Below are 14754 nucleotides of genomic sequence, written 5' to 3' on the forward strand. Positions count from 1 at the left end.
ACTGAGGGCAGGTATATTTTACCCTGACTAGAAAATAGATATTCCCTTATTTCTTCCCATTGCTTCTCTTTAATTTTGGGTAAATCATGACAACTTTCTCTTTGAAATGGAGGAGGAGACATAAATATACTGACACATGAAGAGAAGGGAGTTAGCTTACAAGTGGAGAACCAGTGTTAACAATTCAGTCAGGGTGGATGTGGTCCACTTCCAATAATTGAGGAGGAGGTTTCAGTACTAGGAGAATACACAATCTTTGTATTCACTATTTGAATAAATTTTAAAAAATGGTCTTACTATATCTGTTATAGGTGGGTCTGCTTTCACCAAATATTATTAAGGTTGCCTGATGCTTCCCATCATGACCCTGTTTTCAGTTGCTTGTAACTTTATCTTAACTGTTTGGGCTGAAATTTTCCATTCTGGGTGTCTGTCTCATGCTGAAGTATTTTAGAAAATTCAGCCAGAATAGTTTTGCTGTTTCTGCGAACAAGGTTAGAGGAAAATGTTTTGCCCTTATTAAATTGTGCTGAACATTTCTTAGACACTCTGTTGCCCCATGCTTTGCAGTAGGAACTAGAAATTTCACGGGGGGCTGGTGGTTTGTGTGTCGGGTGTTCTTTTTGCCACTCTTGTGAAAGTCTGCCTGAACTTGGCTAGGTTATAAGCTTTTTACAAACTGGAGTTTGCTTATGCTCAGTATAGACTATAGATTTTAGCAGCTAAATTCCAGAAAGATTCTGTCTGCACTGGGCACATTCCAGGTTGGGGCTGCCCAGGACTTCACCTGTAATTGCTGTGCTGAGTTGCTGTGGGTGGTGCTGGGTCTGGGTCAGGTTACTGGAACTGAGATCAGGGAGCTTTTGAAAATATTGACTGACTGCTCGATGAGTGTGCACTGAAACGAGGCAAGAGTCCTCTGGAAAAAATGGTATATGATCGCACGTTTAAAGATTGTATAATAGTGCAAACACTCGAGGGCTGAATTGAGATCTCACAGGCAACCATAATTCTGGCATTCCTGAACTTTTGAGTGCTTGATTTTGCAATCTTAATGTTCTTTTAACATAGTGTAACTTGTGAGTAAGTTTTCTAGCTAACAGAAAAAGAACATTATTTTGCATATTGATCGGTTGTTAGACAAGACTGTATAAAGTGTCAAAAGTGGAGGGAACTCTGTAAGTCTTAAGTTTGCTTTCCACGCAAATGTGATTTTTGAATGTACAGTCATGTGCATGTAGAATTTCTCATGCTAATTTGCTCTAATCTTTCAATACTAAATATATAAAAATCAGCATTTACACAGTAAGGCATAGGCGTAGTCTTTTCTGCAGGTTAGCTCTGAAATGTTTGAGTGAAACTGTTACAGTTGGCCTGCAACCTAATTGGACTGTTTTGTTGGAAAGTTTGTGGAACAGTTGCATTAGTTCAGAGCTACTTTGGTAATTGTGCCAGTGAAATAGAGATATGTAACATGACAGCTCTGAGTGGATTGAGTGAATAAACATCACTTAAAAACTTGGGAAAACATCACAGATTTTGTGATTTGCTTGTCTTTCTCCTTGTGGATGAATCACAGCCAGATTCAGTAAACACAATGTCCAGGTATTCCTTGGGGGAACTTTCAGCCAGCTGGGATTAACAGTTAGCATTTGTTTATGGGAGAAGATAAGCAAACAAATAAAACCACATTATATTTCATAGCAGAACATTAAAGATGCTCCAAAGAATCACCTCAAAAATACATATTTAGGGGAAAACTTGAATTGCTCCTACTTAGATAGATATATTCAAACCTATTTTGCTGGTTCACAAACTTTACTCTGTTGAAATGGGAATGTGTGGGGGTTTTTTTGTTTTGTTTTTTACTCTTTCTAGGCTGATGAAACTCAAACATTTCAGATATTGCTTTTCACAGATCTAATGGGTGATTTATTTTTTATATTCTACCTTATCTGAGGCAGAGGAAACTGAGTGCTGATCACAGGACTGCTTCTTATGGTGCCTGATACACAAGGCAGAGGGAGAGAATGGACAGGATTAGCTGGGATCCCTTCCTGTCAGTCCCAAGGGTCAGAAGAAGTGTGATGGATGAGAAACATCTCTTCTTTTCAGCAGCCAGAAAGGGGTATAAGAGTTGGGACATGCATGTAATTTTAAATAAAAGCTGTGCAATTACTTGCCTAACATGTTTGTTCTCTTAGTGCAGTACTGCATAGAATGTACATTCAGCGGGAAACTTTTCAAAGGCAAAAGGGAAGTTGGGCAACCAACTTGAAAATCTTTCCATTAAACTATCAAAATTAGCATTTTACATGGGCAAGTTACCTTAATTCTGTGCCCAACCAACTTTTAAAAAAAATATTCCCATTTTATGTAATGTAGTTGTGGACAGGTGCCACGTAGTAGTAAAGTGTCTTGACTATTGGATACTGTATTGTGATGTATCTTGAAATTTTAAACAGTATATGATGACATTGACTTGCAATGATGTGCTTTGTGATGCCATGTCAAATTGCTAACCTTAATTTTGTGGTGCTCAGCCTCCATTTATTTTGTCTTTTCAAGATTGAGTATCTCTGTTCCAGATTAGTAGTAGTTGGAGTAGTTTGGAGAACTTGGAGTAGCTTACTAAATAGAGTATGCACAACAGTCTAAATAGGACAGGGTTAAGGAAGGCTGGGCCTCAGAAGGAAGAAGCAGAATATTTTTCAGAACCCCAATTTGACCAGTCTTAGGGGTCGTATATGAGAACTTATATTTTTTTAAGCCAGGTCCCACAAAAGCATACTACCATGAGAGTACACATATCAGTTGCATTCTGTTTTGCTTTGAAATATAACCCTTTTCATTGGCAGGTGCTCTTGGTGAGCAGTAGTCGCCATCCAGACAGATGGATTGTCCCAGGAGGTGGCATGGAGCCTGAGGAGGAGCCCAGCGTGGCTGCTGTGCGGGAAGTCTGTGAAGAGGTATGTAGTCAACAAGAATAGAACACTTGGACTCACTCTGTGGTCTGTAGTTGGCTCTGTTTTCTTCTTCTTTTCCATTCTTGTTTTTCCTTATTTTTCCTTTCCTTCCCTTCCCCTGCTGCCAAAATAATCTGCATGTTGTGAAAAGTATTTTCAGCCTGTTGGTTCATTTTTCAGTATACCTGCAATTTATTAGAGTGCTTGCATTGTTAGTGACAGTGTCTGTTACTGTACTTTTCTATCTTCATAGCCTTAAGGGTAAAAATCATTTAAAGTCAAGTGCAAAGCTCCTGTATAATAGAGAACTGATTACAGTTCTATAAGTGTATAACTTCTAAATTCAACACCACAGGATATATGTTGGGTGCAGAACAGAATATTCTCATCACAAATGGAATTAAGATTGAATGCGGGTCTTGGTATCTATTTAAGAAACTTACAAATATATGTCTAATGATCTTTTTCCTTCATCTAACTGTGAAAAATACATAAATTCTCTTCAGTAATATGTGCATGGTATGTCTCATAGGTCCCCCAAAAAAGCTAAACAATGATTTAAGTTTAAAACTGCCCCTCTCATTTCTTGCTGTGAAGAGACAATCTTCCATTCCCAGTACAGCCTTCACTTTCAGTAGTCTTTTGTGTCCTGTTTGTTTAGTATCTAATAGAGTGATACAATTCCTGGCTACCGTTACTAGACTTTAAAATGTTTTTTCAAATGGTTGCTGGTACTTCTCTTGTACACACACCCCAAATATAATGCAGGTATCCTCTTTTTTTTAAAAATAAGAAAATGTTTTGTTAGTGTTATGTGGGAGGAAATGAAGGTGTGATGTGAAGACAACGATACAATAGGTTTGAAGACAAGATAGTTGTGGGAGGAGAAGGAAGGGGAAGGGTCATGCATGATGCCAAAGTTACAGACAGTGGAAGAAAATAGGAAATGAGAAGAAAGGTAGTACAGTTGTTTAAAAAAGGCTCTCTTTTTCAAGAGAAGCACTGCTTTTTGTCCGAGACCTTTAATTGAAACAAGTTAAAATGAAGCTGTATTGTTTTAAGTTGAATTTTACATTGTATAGTTAATAAAAAGCAGTTTCTTAAAAAAACAGAGCTTAAGAAAAGGCATGTCCTTACAGAATTGTCCATGAGTTGGTATAAAAGATTTTAATGGTACTTTTCAAATCATTGAGGTCTATTTATTGGGGAAAAAATTAAAACTGTGTTTTGGCCCAATAATAAATAAAATAAAATAAAAGTAATGGAGAGATCCTATCTCCTAGAATGGGAAGGGATCTTGAAAGCTCCTTGAGTCCAGTCCCCTGCCTTCACTAGCAGGACCAAGTACTGATTTTTGCCTCAGATCCCTAAGTGGCCCCCTCAAGGATTGAACTCACAATCCTGAGTTTAGCAGGCCAATGCTCAAACCACTGAGCTATTCCTTCCCCCAGGTCTTGTTTTGGTTTTTTAAATCCTGTGTGGCTATCCAGAGACTGGCCATGAAAATAATTGGAGGCATGGAAACACTTCTTATCATTTAGCTCTCTCCTCATACGGGACTGGTCTGGAAGGAGAGGTGACAGGTATACAGAATTATATAGAGAAAGTAATTTGAGCACACAAGTAGATGCTTATTCGGTTAGAAGAATGAGGTACATTCAATTAATTTAAAAGGCAACACATTGAAAACTGATAAAATATTATTATTTTACATAACATGCATGATATCTAACAGTGAGTTCCACAAATTAACTGAAGCCATGAGCTCTTCAGGGATTTGGGAAGGATTAGATGTTCATATAGATAACAAGGAGGTCCACAATTGCATAAAATAACACTTAAAATGTTTTTATGAAGATTTTAAACCATCAGGCTACAGGGCATAAGTCAACAGCTAACTGATAAGAGTTTGGAGGAAACTTCCCCCATAGACAAATTATTTCATATTTGTCAACCATGGAATTTCTTGCATTGTCCGCTGAAGCATCTGGAAATGGTTGCTGTCAGACAAGATGCTGGACTAAGTGATCCCCTGGTCTGGTGTAATACAGCAGTTCCTGTGTTCTGTGTATCTATTCAGAGGTCCTCAAAATCTACATATCAGAATTAAAAATCCTTATGTATACCACCTGCTGTATACACTCTAAGCCTCTTAATATCAAAATGTCTTTCCTTTTTAACTCTTCCCTAAAAATTTGTATTAGGAAGTAACTGCCATTTTTAAATTAACTAACCGCACATTGGCACCGTACTTTATTCCTGTAAAAGAGGCGGGTCCATGTACCTCTGAAGTATTTAAAACTCAACTAACACATTGCAAGTATTTGAAGAACGCTTGAGGGTTTTTTCAAAAATTTCTACTCTTGCTTCCCCTCATATTATGCTTTGTGCTGAAAGTCAGATAAGGTTAGAGCTGAGATTGTCTTCCTCCCCCAGTTGCGTAGCGAGGAGGATTGTGGGGCAGGGTATTGAACTTTGTACTTTGTTCACCTCCATTGTATAATTAGGCCCATGGCATTCGGTTTTAAATGCAGGTGGGGTTAATGGTGCTTGTGAAAGTCGTTGGCAGCACCCAGCTGTCTCTCATAGCAATTATTTGCTTGCATGCCATGGAAAGAATAAAATGGTTATGTTTTAAAAAGAACCTCTCTTCCCAAAGCCCACTAGTTCTTCTGAGGTCTATTTTTGTTGGGGTGTGTTTTTGGTTTTGGTTTTTTTCCTATGAAGATAGCATTTTCTATCTGCTCATATCTTTGAAATTGAGAAACTACTCAGTTTTCTTGTGCTCAAGCTGTAACGTGGCACACTGAACTTGAGCTACTAATAATCAAGACTATAGCAAAATATGATGCTGGCAAAAGACAAATGATAGTTTAACCGGGCTAGTGAAAAATGTTCTACTTGGAGACACAGCCCTGCTTTATGAACAACTCACTATTAATAATTAAGCTATTTGATATTGAAGTCAAAGGTTCATTGAGTAGATCAGTGGCTTCACCTTTCAAATCCTAAAATAAATCTACATTGACCCTCCCTTTCTCTGGCAGCTGAGAGCCTGGGAGAAGCTGCTCTCTTTCCATGACGGCTTAGTGGTTGAAAGGAAGCCTTGCCATGGACTCCATTTGTAGTGAAGAAACTGGTTTGGGCTGGCTGAGATAATCCTCTCTTGCTCAGCTGATGTTTGCTTGCTCACATGTATTGCTGCCGAATGAGACTGTAATTCAAACTATGGCAGCCTAGCAGGGTTGAGTTGCTTTAAGTGAAGTACCTGCCTGCTCAAATGCTGCTCAACAAACATTAAACATCAAAAGTGCCAAAAGGAGCAGGGTTACAGGAACAGCTGACCACTGCAGCACCTAGTCGTATTTCTAGTGATTTCAGATTCCACCTCTGCCCTCAATCTATCAAATGCTGACATCTCTGAAGACTCCTCTCGAATGAACTTCAGAAGAGTGATGTATTGCGTGTAGTTACCTGGTAGAGGACCATATGATCACTGCAGTAGCTGATTATAACTTCTTAATCCAATGAATGTAATCATTAAATGCTACTTAGCTGTATTTGTTTAGTCTGCAAATCAAATTTCAATATGTCAACTGCAATTGTGCAATGTGTAATACTTGCACAGAATTACAGAAAATATGAAATCTCAGTCTTATGCTCACAGAACTACTTTGTATGTGCTAAAATGCTAGCCTGAGGACCTGTCATATGATGAGCATAATCTGTTACTGGACTTGAGAAGCTGAGATGCCCAGTTTGGAATGCTAATTTGGCAGAAGCAGTGGTCCAAAGTGATGTATTATCAGGGTATCAGTTTTTCCTAGAACTCAGGACTATTGTGTGAGCCTTAAAAGAATTCATCCCATCGCTTGATTTCAGGAGTGTTTGAAGAGCAGTAATTGGATTGTTGTGTTATGGGGGCACTATTAGGAGCTCATTTCTGATGAGAATTGATCCCCAGACATTCTTGGGACAACTGCATCCACCTCCTACATATACGGAGATGGTAGATTGGCTGAGCAGGTAGACCCAGCTGGCTCCTTTGCAGCCCACCTCATGGGTTGCTGGGGATTCCTGGCTCCCTGGGCCTGCAGGAACTTTGGCAGCCTGCCTGACAGGTTCCCCAGGATTTCAGGACCTCGGCTGGCTATCTCCCCACCTAGTTCCCTGGGCTTCCCACCTGGTAGTGAGTCTTCCCAAGTGGCTGGCTGCCAACCTGATGGGCAGGCGCTGGAGGGTGCAAGGGAACTGGCTGGAAATGTTGGAAATATTTGAGTGAAATGAACTTTTTCAATTGTTTCCATTCCATAGAAATGTGCATTTCTGACTTTTTTTTGTTCATATCCAGAATGAAATGTGAAATTTCCTACAGGAAAGAAACTGTAGAACTGTTCAGAAACCAGACATTTAAATATAATAGTGTTGTGCAGCCATTTTCACTTTTTTCTCTCACTATTTGAATTTATTGGTTTGTGAGAGGTTGTTTTATGTTGCATCAGCTAATTAAATATTTGATGAGAATTCCAACACTGTTCTACATGTAAGAATAGAGCATATGAAGAATTAGAAAATAATTTGCTGTCTGCACAGATGCATTTGAATTTCACGTGTCTCCAGTTCCATTGTAGTACAATTAACCTTGAATTATAATTAGCTTATCACAGTCAATATTGTGGTATGTAAATGCCTTATTTGCCGGATATACAAAAATATAAGTACTCAGACTTCAAATATTGCGTGTGACTAGAAAGATTTCCCAGGCTGTTGAACTGAAGCTGTAAGGATCCCATGTATTTATAAGAACTGATTTGAACCTGCAGGTGGCAAACATCAATGCTAACTTAAAATGTACTTTTCATCTGCTGTATCCTTCATTGCTAGCAAAATTAATTGCTAATGAAGGGTAGGGTAGGAAGATTAGAAATAATAATAATGGGGAACCCTAAATTTTAACTACCCTAACTACTCCTGTGTACTTTAAAGCTGAGGTTACAAGGTATTTAGCACATCTGGCACATCAGCATTCATATGCCCCTTCATGCTTTGATTTGTGGGCTCTAAAGTTTTACCTTTTTTTAAACATAACTGCACTCAAACAAAACAAAAATAATAATTCTACATTTGTAAATTGCACTTTCATGCTAGGGATTGCACTACAGTACTTTTATGTATTTGAATATGTAGAAAAAAATCCAAAATATTTGTAATTTGAATGTCAAGTATCGGAGGGGTAGCCCTGTTAGTCTGGATCTGTAAAAAGCAACAGAAAGTCCTGTGGCACTTTGTAGACTAACAAATGTATTGGAGCATAAGGTTTTGTTGCTGAATACCCACTTCATCAGACATAATTTGAATGGGGATTCTATTATTGTTTAACAGTAAAAATAAAATTGATTAATCGCAATTATTTTAATCTTGTGATTGATTGCGATTATTTTTAAGTTTGTGCTAATTTAATTAAAATTATTATAATAGATACTGTAAGATTAGGCCATATAATACGTTGATATTAAATTTAATTTAAATATATGTATTTAAAATTGTACTGAATTTAAATAAAAAATCCAAGTTATGTACGTCTGATTTTTTAATCTATAAATTTGATTATCCACAGTACTGTGGTAGTTATAAGATAGCAGAGAATTAAGTCCACAGACTTACATACCCAACAATGTGGGTAAAGGAAAGGTTAAAACAAACATTTTACCCCAAAAGCCCTTAAGATGTATTGGCCCTTGTCTGAAATAGCAAACTTCAAATCTTGTAATTCACCACCAGTATTTGTGATGGAAGCAGTATTGTAGATAGGATTCAATTGGTTTTACCTGAGGTTTCTCACCCTAAAATTTTCTAGTGTGGACTCAGCCTTTGGACCCAAGTAGACCAAAGTAAAACTGAAATTCCAGCCCACACTTTCTTCAGCTCAGCTGCAAGGAAATAAAAGCTTTCAGTAGAACAAATGGTGTTGCTGCAGACTGCTTTTTGCATCTGACACAAACTTATTTTCAGCTTTGAAACCCAAGCCTGCTGATCATAGAGATCTTCAACCTTTTCCCCTTTATTTTAAGCAAGTTTTATCCAGGCTCAAACTGTGCTGAGCATGTCTTTCTGTTCAATTTGCCATATAAGAGCTGTTTGATGATTGAGGGTATCTTGATGTGCAGGTGTCAAACTGATTTTTCTCTCTGAGATGGATCCCAGGCTTTTGGGGCTCATGCTATAGTTACATCATCCCTCTGGTGATTACTCTGTTTTCATGTGAATTGACTGCTTGCAACACTTGCTTCCTGTTTTTACAAACCTTGCTGTCACACTGGAAATAAGGAAATGAGCTGAGCTGTAATTAAAAACATTAAACCTTCTTCTGCTTGTGCTTTCTGTAGGCTGGAGTGAAAGGGACATTAGGAAGATTAGTAGGAATTTTTGAGGTAAGTTTATTGTTCAGGTTGTAAAGTCTTGCTGCAAAAATGTCATTTTAGTGAAACTTCTTTCTAAGCTTGCAGCAGTATGCATGTTGACCAAACTAGACAACCAGATTTGGAGGAAAAGCCCCCCGCTTCTTTTTTTTGTTTGTTTTTTTGTTTGTTCCCTCAGAGGTGCTGAGTGCTCAGTTTCCACTTCAGGTGGGATAGCTGGTGATCAACCGCAATCAAAATCAGATCTCATATTAAATAATGCCATTCACCGGCAGTACAAAGCAAGACTTCATGGATTAGTGTGGGGCCTATTTATTGTGTGTGGACTATTGTACGCTACTTCATCCTAATGCCACTTATTGTAGTCCCTTGATTTTTATACACACTAACCCTTTCTGAACAACTTTCTTGATCTGAAATGGGAGACCACTGATTGCAGTTTTGTAGACTAAATAAGGTCACTACTTAAAGGAAGGCTTGAGGCTGCTTTCAGTAATCCGCTCTCCCTTGCTTCCCTCCCCTCAAAATAAAATAAAGGGTTTAGGATTTTGTTTGGGTGTTGTCTTTTTGCCTGCTCTGCCATAATCCTGTCCATTTTGCCTTTCAGAATCAGGACAGGAAACACAGAACATATGTTTATGTACTTATTGTCACAGACGTGTTGGAAGACTGGGAGGACTCTGTCAATATTGGTAAGACTTTCTTGCTTGTTAGCGTTACTGGTGTACATCGTCCCTCTCATGCAGAAGCATGCCAACTTCCCGCCCTTTACTGTAAGTGATGGTTAGAATAGTTGAATTCTGTTGACTTGTCCTTTGAAAGCAAAAATATGATCATGTTGTTGATTCCTTCTTCCTTCTCTGGTCCTTTAAGTGTCGTCTCAGTGGGTTTGTATAGAGACTCATGTTTTGTGTAGTTCTTGCATTTCTGTTTCACCACTCACTCCTGAAAGCTGTGCATTTTAATCCTTATCAGATCCCCAAATGAAAATGAGTTTGTCAGTATAATTCCTGCAGGATGCTTGTCAACACTCTTAAAAACCCTCATATAATTGGGCTCATCTTGCAGCCTCTCCTCAGGAGAGGTCTCAGTACAAAGAGACACATGCTTTACAAGAGGATTGAGATGCCTTGGGGAAAAAGCACTTCTTCATGCCAAGCCAGGTTTCAGAGAGTGCCATCATGTCCTCCTTTTCAGGAGCATGTCATTTAAAAAGAGAAAATTGTTAAATGATAGATGGAGTTCAAAATTTGTTACGAATTCCCTTAAAATCAGTGGTGTGTTTATATTTTTCTGTCCCACGCAGAAATAATGGAAATAACATCTAAAAAATAAATCTCAGAATCCAAAACCACTATCAATCGGATGCTGGACTTACTACCCTAATGAACATCTTTTGTGGAACGTTGGAGGCATCTGTGTTACACTTGGCTAGGGGGACCCTTCAGTCGCTATGAGATCAAAAGACTAATGAGAGAAGTCTCATGGGATTTTTGAATTGGCTCCAAGCCCACTACATTGTTCCACTTTAATCACAGTTGACATGGACAGAATGCTAGTCAACAGCAAAACTTCACAGAAGGGATAAATGTCTATCTTTTTAGTCCTCTTACTGCGATTACTAATTTATTCCTCTACCCACAGGAAGGAAAAGGGAATGGTTTAAGATAGAAGATGCTAAAGAAGTTCTGAAGTCCCACAAACCAGTGCAGGCCTCATACTTTGAAACCTTGAGACATGGCTGTTTGGCAAACAACGGCACTCCTGTCATGACCACTTCATATGCTGACTCTAATGAGAGTTCTGTCTCTGACATCAGATGACTGAAGATGTCCCTATAAAAGAGAGTTTTGGAAAATAGACTGAAACATGGATTTCCCCCCTCTTCCCTCTCCCACCCCTTTTCACATGCCTCCTCTGTTGAACAAGGCATGGGCAGCAGCCTGTGGTAAAGCAAGTGTTAAGAGTGTTGCAGTTTAGTGCAAGGTGGGTTTTTTTGCTTTTTTGGATTTGTATTTTGTAAAATACATTTTGTGCATGAAGTGCCCCGTTCCCTTTACACTGCTACCCTGGCCTGGAGAGCGACGCTGCTCGTTTCGTCTCTGCCTTGTGTTCTGAAGTGTTCCCATATGTGTCAACCCAGCCATAGCCAGACATTTTTCTTTTTTTTAATTAAAGACTGCAAATGTGAGATCAGTTCTTTAAGTCTTAGTCTGTACTGTAAGGTGCTGTTCAGACCTGTGGTGGTCACTTTCAGCGCATATGTATAAACTATTTTTTTAGATGGAGGAATCTAACTTTTAATTTTGTGGGAATTTTTTTAAACCTGGGCTACTTGTGAAAAGAGGGTTTCATAATTTGCCTTGTTGTTTTAAATACAAAACTTTTTGTGACCATGCTAATGGCTGGGCCAGTTTACTCCCCCATAAACACCCGAAACTTAGCGCAGTGACATTTTATGGTCAGAGCAAAGTTTTGATCACCTTCAGGCATCCCTGGTGCTCAGTTTCTTCTACAGATTCAGCCAACATTTCTGCTTTTGTATTAGAATGAAACACAAGGAATTGGTCTTTACCGCCCAGCCAAAAGCAAACAGCCTCAGAAACACTATGATAGAAACTGAATTTTGGCCTCAATGATAGGAATCAGGGATTCAAAGTGGGGTTAAAATCTAACCAATGGGAGCTTCAAGCACCAATGCTGCCCTGCTGTTTTTGGAATTCTTTCTCATCTTGCTGCATATTGCTGATGTCTCTTCCTGTCCACATGCCTTATACTGTGCTCAACTGGGTATTGTAATTTGTGCTAAAGTATTGGATTGTACTTATTGAGTGTCATTGCACAAACCCTTGGGGGATGTCCCTGTTGTGTCCCTGAAAAAAGTCTTGGGGGGTCGGGGGGGGAAATCAGGTGTTGAATCTCTCTTGTATGTGGCGTTGCAGCACTTACAATTGTACCACAGAGCATACTCAGAATGTTAAAACTATCATCCTCTGTGACAAAGGTACAGCTGGCTCCCAAGCAGAAATGTTAGTGTGGAGAAGTACATCATTTAATAGGATAGTTGCCCTGATGCATTGGCACAATCCATGGTTTGTTTTTTTTTGTTTGGTTGTTTTTTACTGATGTAAGTTTCATGCTGTCTTGATTTGCCAACAGTGTTGTCTAGTTTGGGAAATAAAATGGAAAGGGTTGGGGCTGGAGGGTTGGAGGGGTAGGGAAAGGTTTGGGAGGGGCATTAATTAATCCCTGGCTTGGGACAGGAGCTAGTTGCTGCATTTGGTAACTTCTCCTTTGTCAGAGCATAGCCAAGATGTGAAATTAAATCTGCAGTACTCTTCCTTATATTTAACAGAAATTATTCTAATAAATACTCATACTTTTCAAGAGCATTCTTTCTTCCCACTAAGCACTTGCAATATAAAATTCTGATAGACATATCAATGAAGCTGGGGTAATGGGAATTGGTATTTTCACTACTTTGGCAAGAGGCTGTTTAATTTGAGATCCCATTCTGTTCCTTTATTTGTTCTCCCTACTTTCATCAGTATGGGATAGCAAGGCCAAAAGCAGTGCCAGTGATGGCCAACATGAAAAGGCTGAGAGGCATTATTCAAGAAGTAGTTTGAAACTGAGCATCTGGAATTCAGCCTAAATTACACCAGTTCTGTTCACTTCAATTTAGAAACAAATGTACAGTCCCTTCTTAGTCTTTGTTGATCAGCCTGAACATAACTTTAAAAAGGGCTTGAATAATATAGCCAGAAACGGACAAGAAAGTAAAAGAATCTGCTCTTTCTGAGCCGTTAGCGGCGCCTAACAACACAGCCATCTACTGCCTTCAGTTGTTTTTGTCCTTCACTATATAGATTAATACATTACAAATGCTTTGCAAAAAAAGCAGCTGGTATTCCTGAAAGAGTAACTGCAGTTTTAATATCAATAGCATGCACATTTTTGTTTCCTTAAATCTAAAAATGTTTTTATAGGGCTGTTAAACTGACACTTTAGCTAGAATATTGTTAATGACTTGCTAGTGGCTTCTTTGTTTGGGTCAGAAAAATAAATGGTGCCAAGAAAGTATTTTAATGTGGCATGACTTCATGCTGTTAATGCGGTTACATTGAGTGGCTGGTGTTATGCCTTATTAACTGGAAATAGAAGATTGAGCTCTGGGGTGGACGTAGTCTTTATTCAAAAGCTGTGTACTTAAAACAAGCCTTATTCCTGACTTACATAAATCTTTCCTTCTTACCGCCACCTAGAGTTCGCATCTTCCCAATGTCTGAGATTCTTCTGTAACAATTCGTATAGCCATGTGGAATATCAGCGTAAATAATCTTGTCCATAATGACACTGAATTGATTTGGGACTCATAATTGAGCAACCTTTCATATGCAAACACATCAGGATTTTAAGATGGGGGCTCTGGTAACTGTTGTCAGCATGATGTCAGTTAAACCTCTCCAGAGCAAGTCCGACTGACCCAGTGTACAAAATGGCTTCCAAACTAGACTAGGACTTCCAGCATTGCTAAGACCGGTGCTTCTGAACATGCTAGCAAGGGTGGAAATTGTTACCTCCCAAAATAGTGGTGTGTATTGACCCTAAATCTAGAGCTAGGATGTGTCTCAGACCTTCACTTAGCCAGGGCAGATGCTGGTTTAACTGTCTGGTGCAGACATATCCTGCAGTGTAGTTCCTTCTTCATTGGCATTGGATATTAGCCAATATGATCTTGAGTGCTCTCAAAACAGAATAAGGGAGAAATTTCTAGATTTGGTTTAAGAAATCTTTTGCGGTTGTAGCAGTCTGGGAAGTCTGGCACTACAAAGCTCTAGCCACAGCTAGGAAGGTTTTGATGTGTTTGTTTTGGGTCAAAATTTTCCACCTCTCACAGACACCAGGGGTTCGTTATTGTGTGTAAGTATTAGGTTTTCTTCAGCACCCTTGAACCCAGGATTCTAATGAGAATCAGAGGGATGGAATTCAGTGCAGTATAGTAAATTCACTCACCTGATAATTTTTCCCAGTGTTTTGCCAGCTGCACCTTTATTCTGTACATATATAAGGAGGAGACACTGGGGTATTAGGAGGCAAGACTGCTTACAAGGGAGGAGAGAGGAGAAATTTCTGGATATTGAGATCTTGAAATAATGGTTTTCCTTTTGTGTCCTACAGTAGGGCTCAGAGTTGGAGGGTGACAGTGATACATGGACATGGAGACATAGGGCTTGTCTACATTAGGGAAACTTGGCAAACATTTCCCACTGTCGCCCAGGCTGATTCAGCTCCAGCAAAATTAGCCACGTTGGGAGCCCTAGTCTAGATGGGCTGCAAGCTGCCCACCTGCATTTTAAGCACATGGG

The 14754-nt window shown here is 39.1% G+C and overlaps 1 protein-coding gene across 2 annotated transcripts in view; it reads left to right on the forward strand.

The window, feature by feature from the left end:
- LOC115650852 (diphosphoinositol polyphosphate phosphohydrolase 1-like) overlaps positions 1-13542 on the forward strand; it is a 32287-nt gene extending 18745 nt beyond the window's left edge. For both annotated transcript variants that reach the window (XM_030561344.1, XM_030561343.1), the window contains 4 exons: positions 2859-2969; positions 9353-9397; positions 9993-10077; positions 11030-13542. In XM_030561344.1, coding sequence (XP_030417204.1) covers positions 2916-2969; positions 9353-9397; positions 9993-10077; positions 11030-11208 — 363 coding nt within the window. In that variant the 5' untranslated portion in view covers positions 2859-2915 and the 3' untranslated portion in view covers positions 11209-13542. The remainder of the gene's footprint in view (positions 1-2858; positions 2970-9352; positions 9398-9992; positions 10078-11029) is intronic.
- Positions 13543-14754: the final 1212 nt, after the last annotated feature.

The sequence above is a fragment of the Gopherus evgoodei genome, chromosome 4 (assembly GCF_007399415.2).
Source record: "Gopherus evgoodei ecotype Sinaloan lineage chromosome 4, rGopEvg1_v1.p, whole genome shotgun sequence".
Lineage (NCBI taxonomy): Eukaryota > Metazoa > Chordata > Testudines > Testudinidae > Gopherus > Gopherus evgoodei.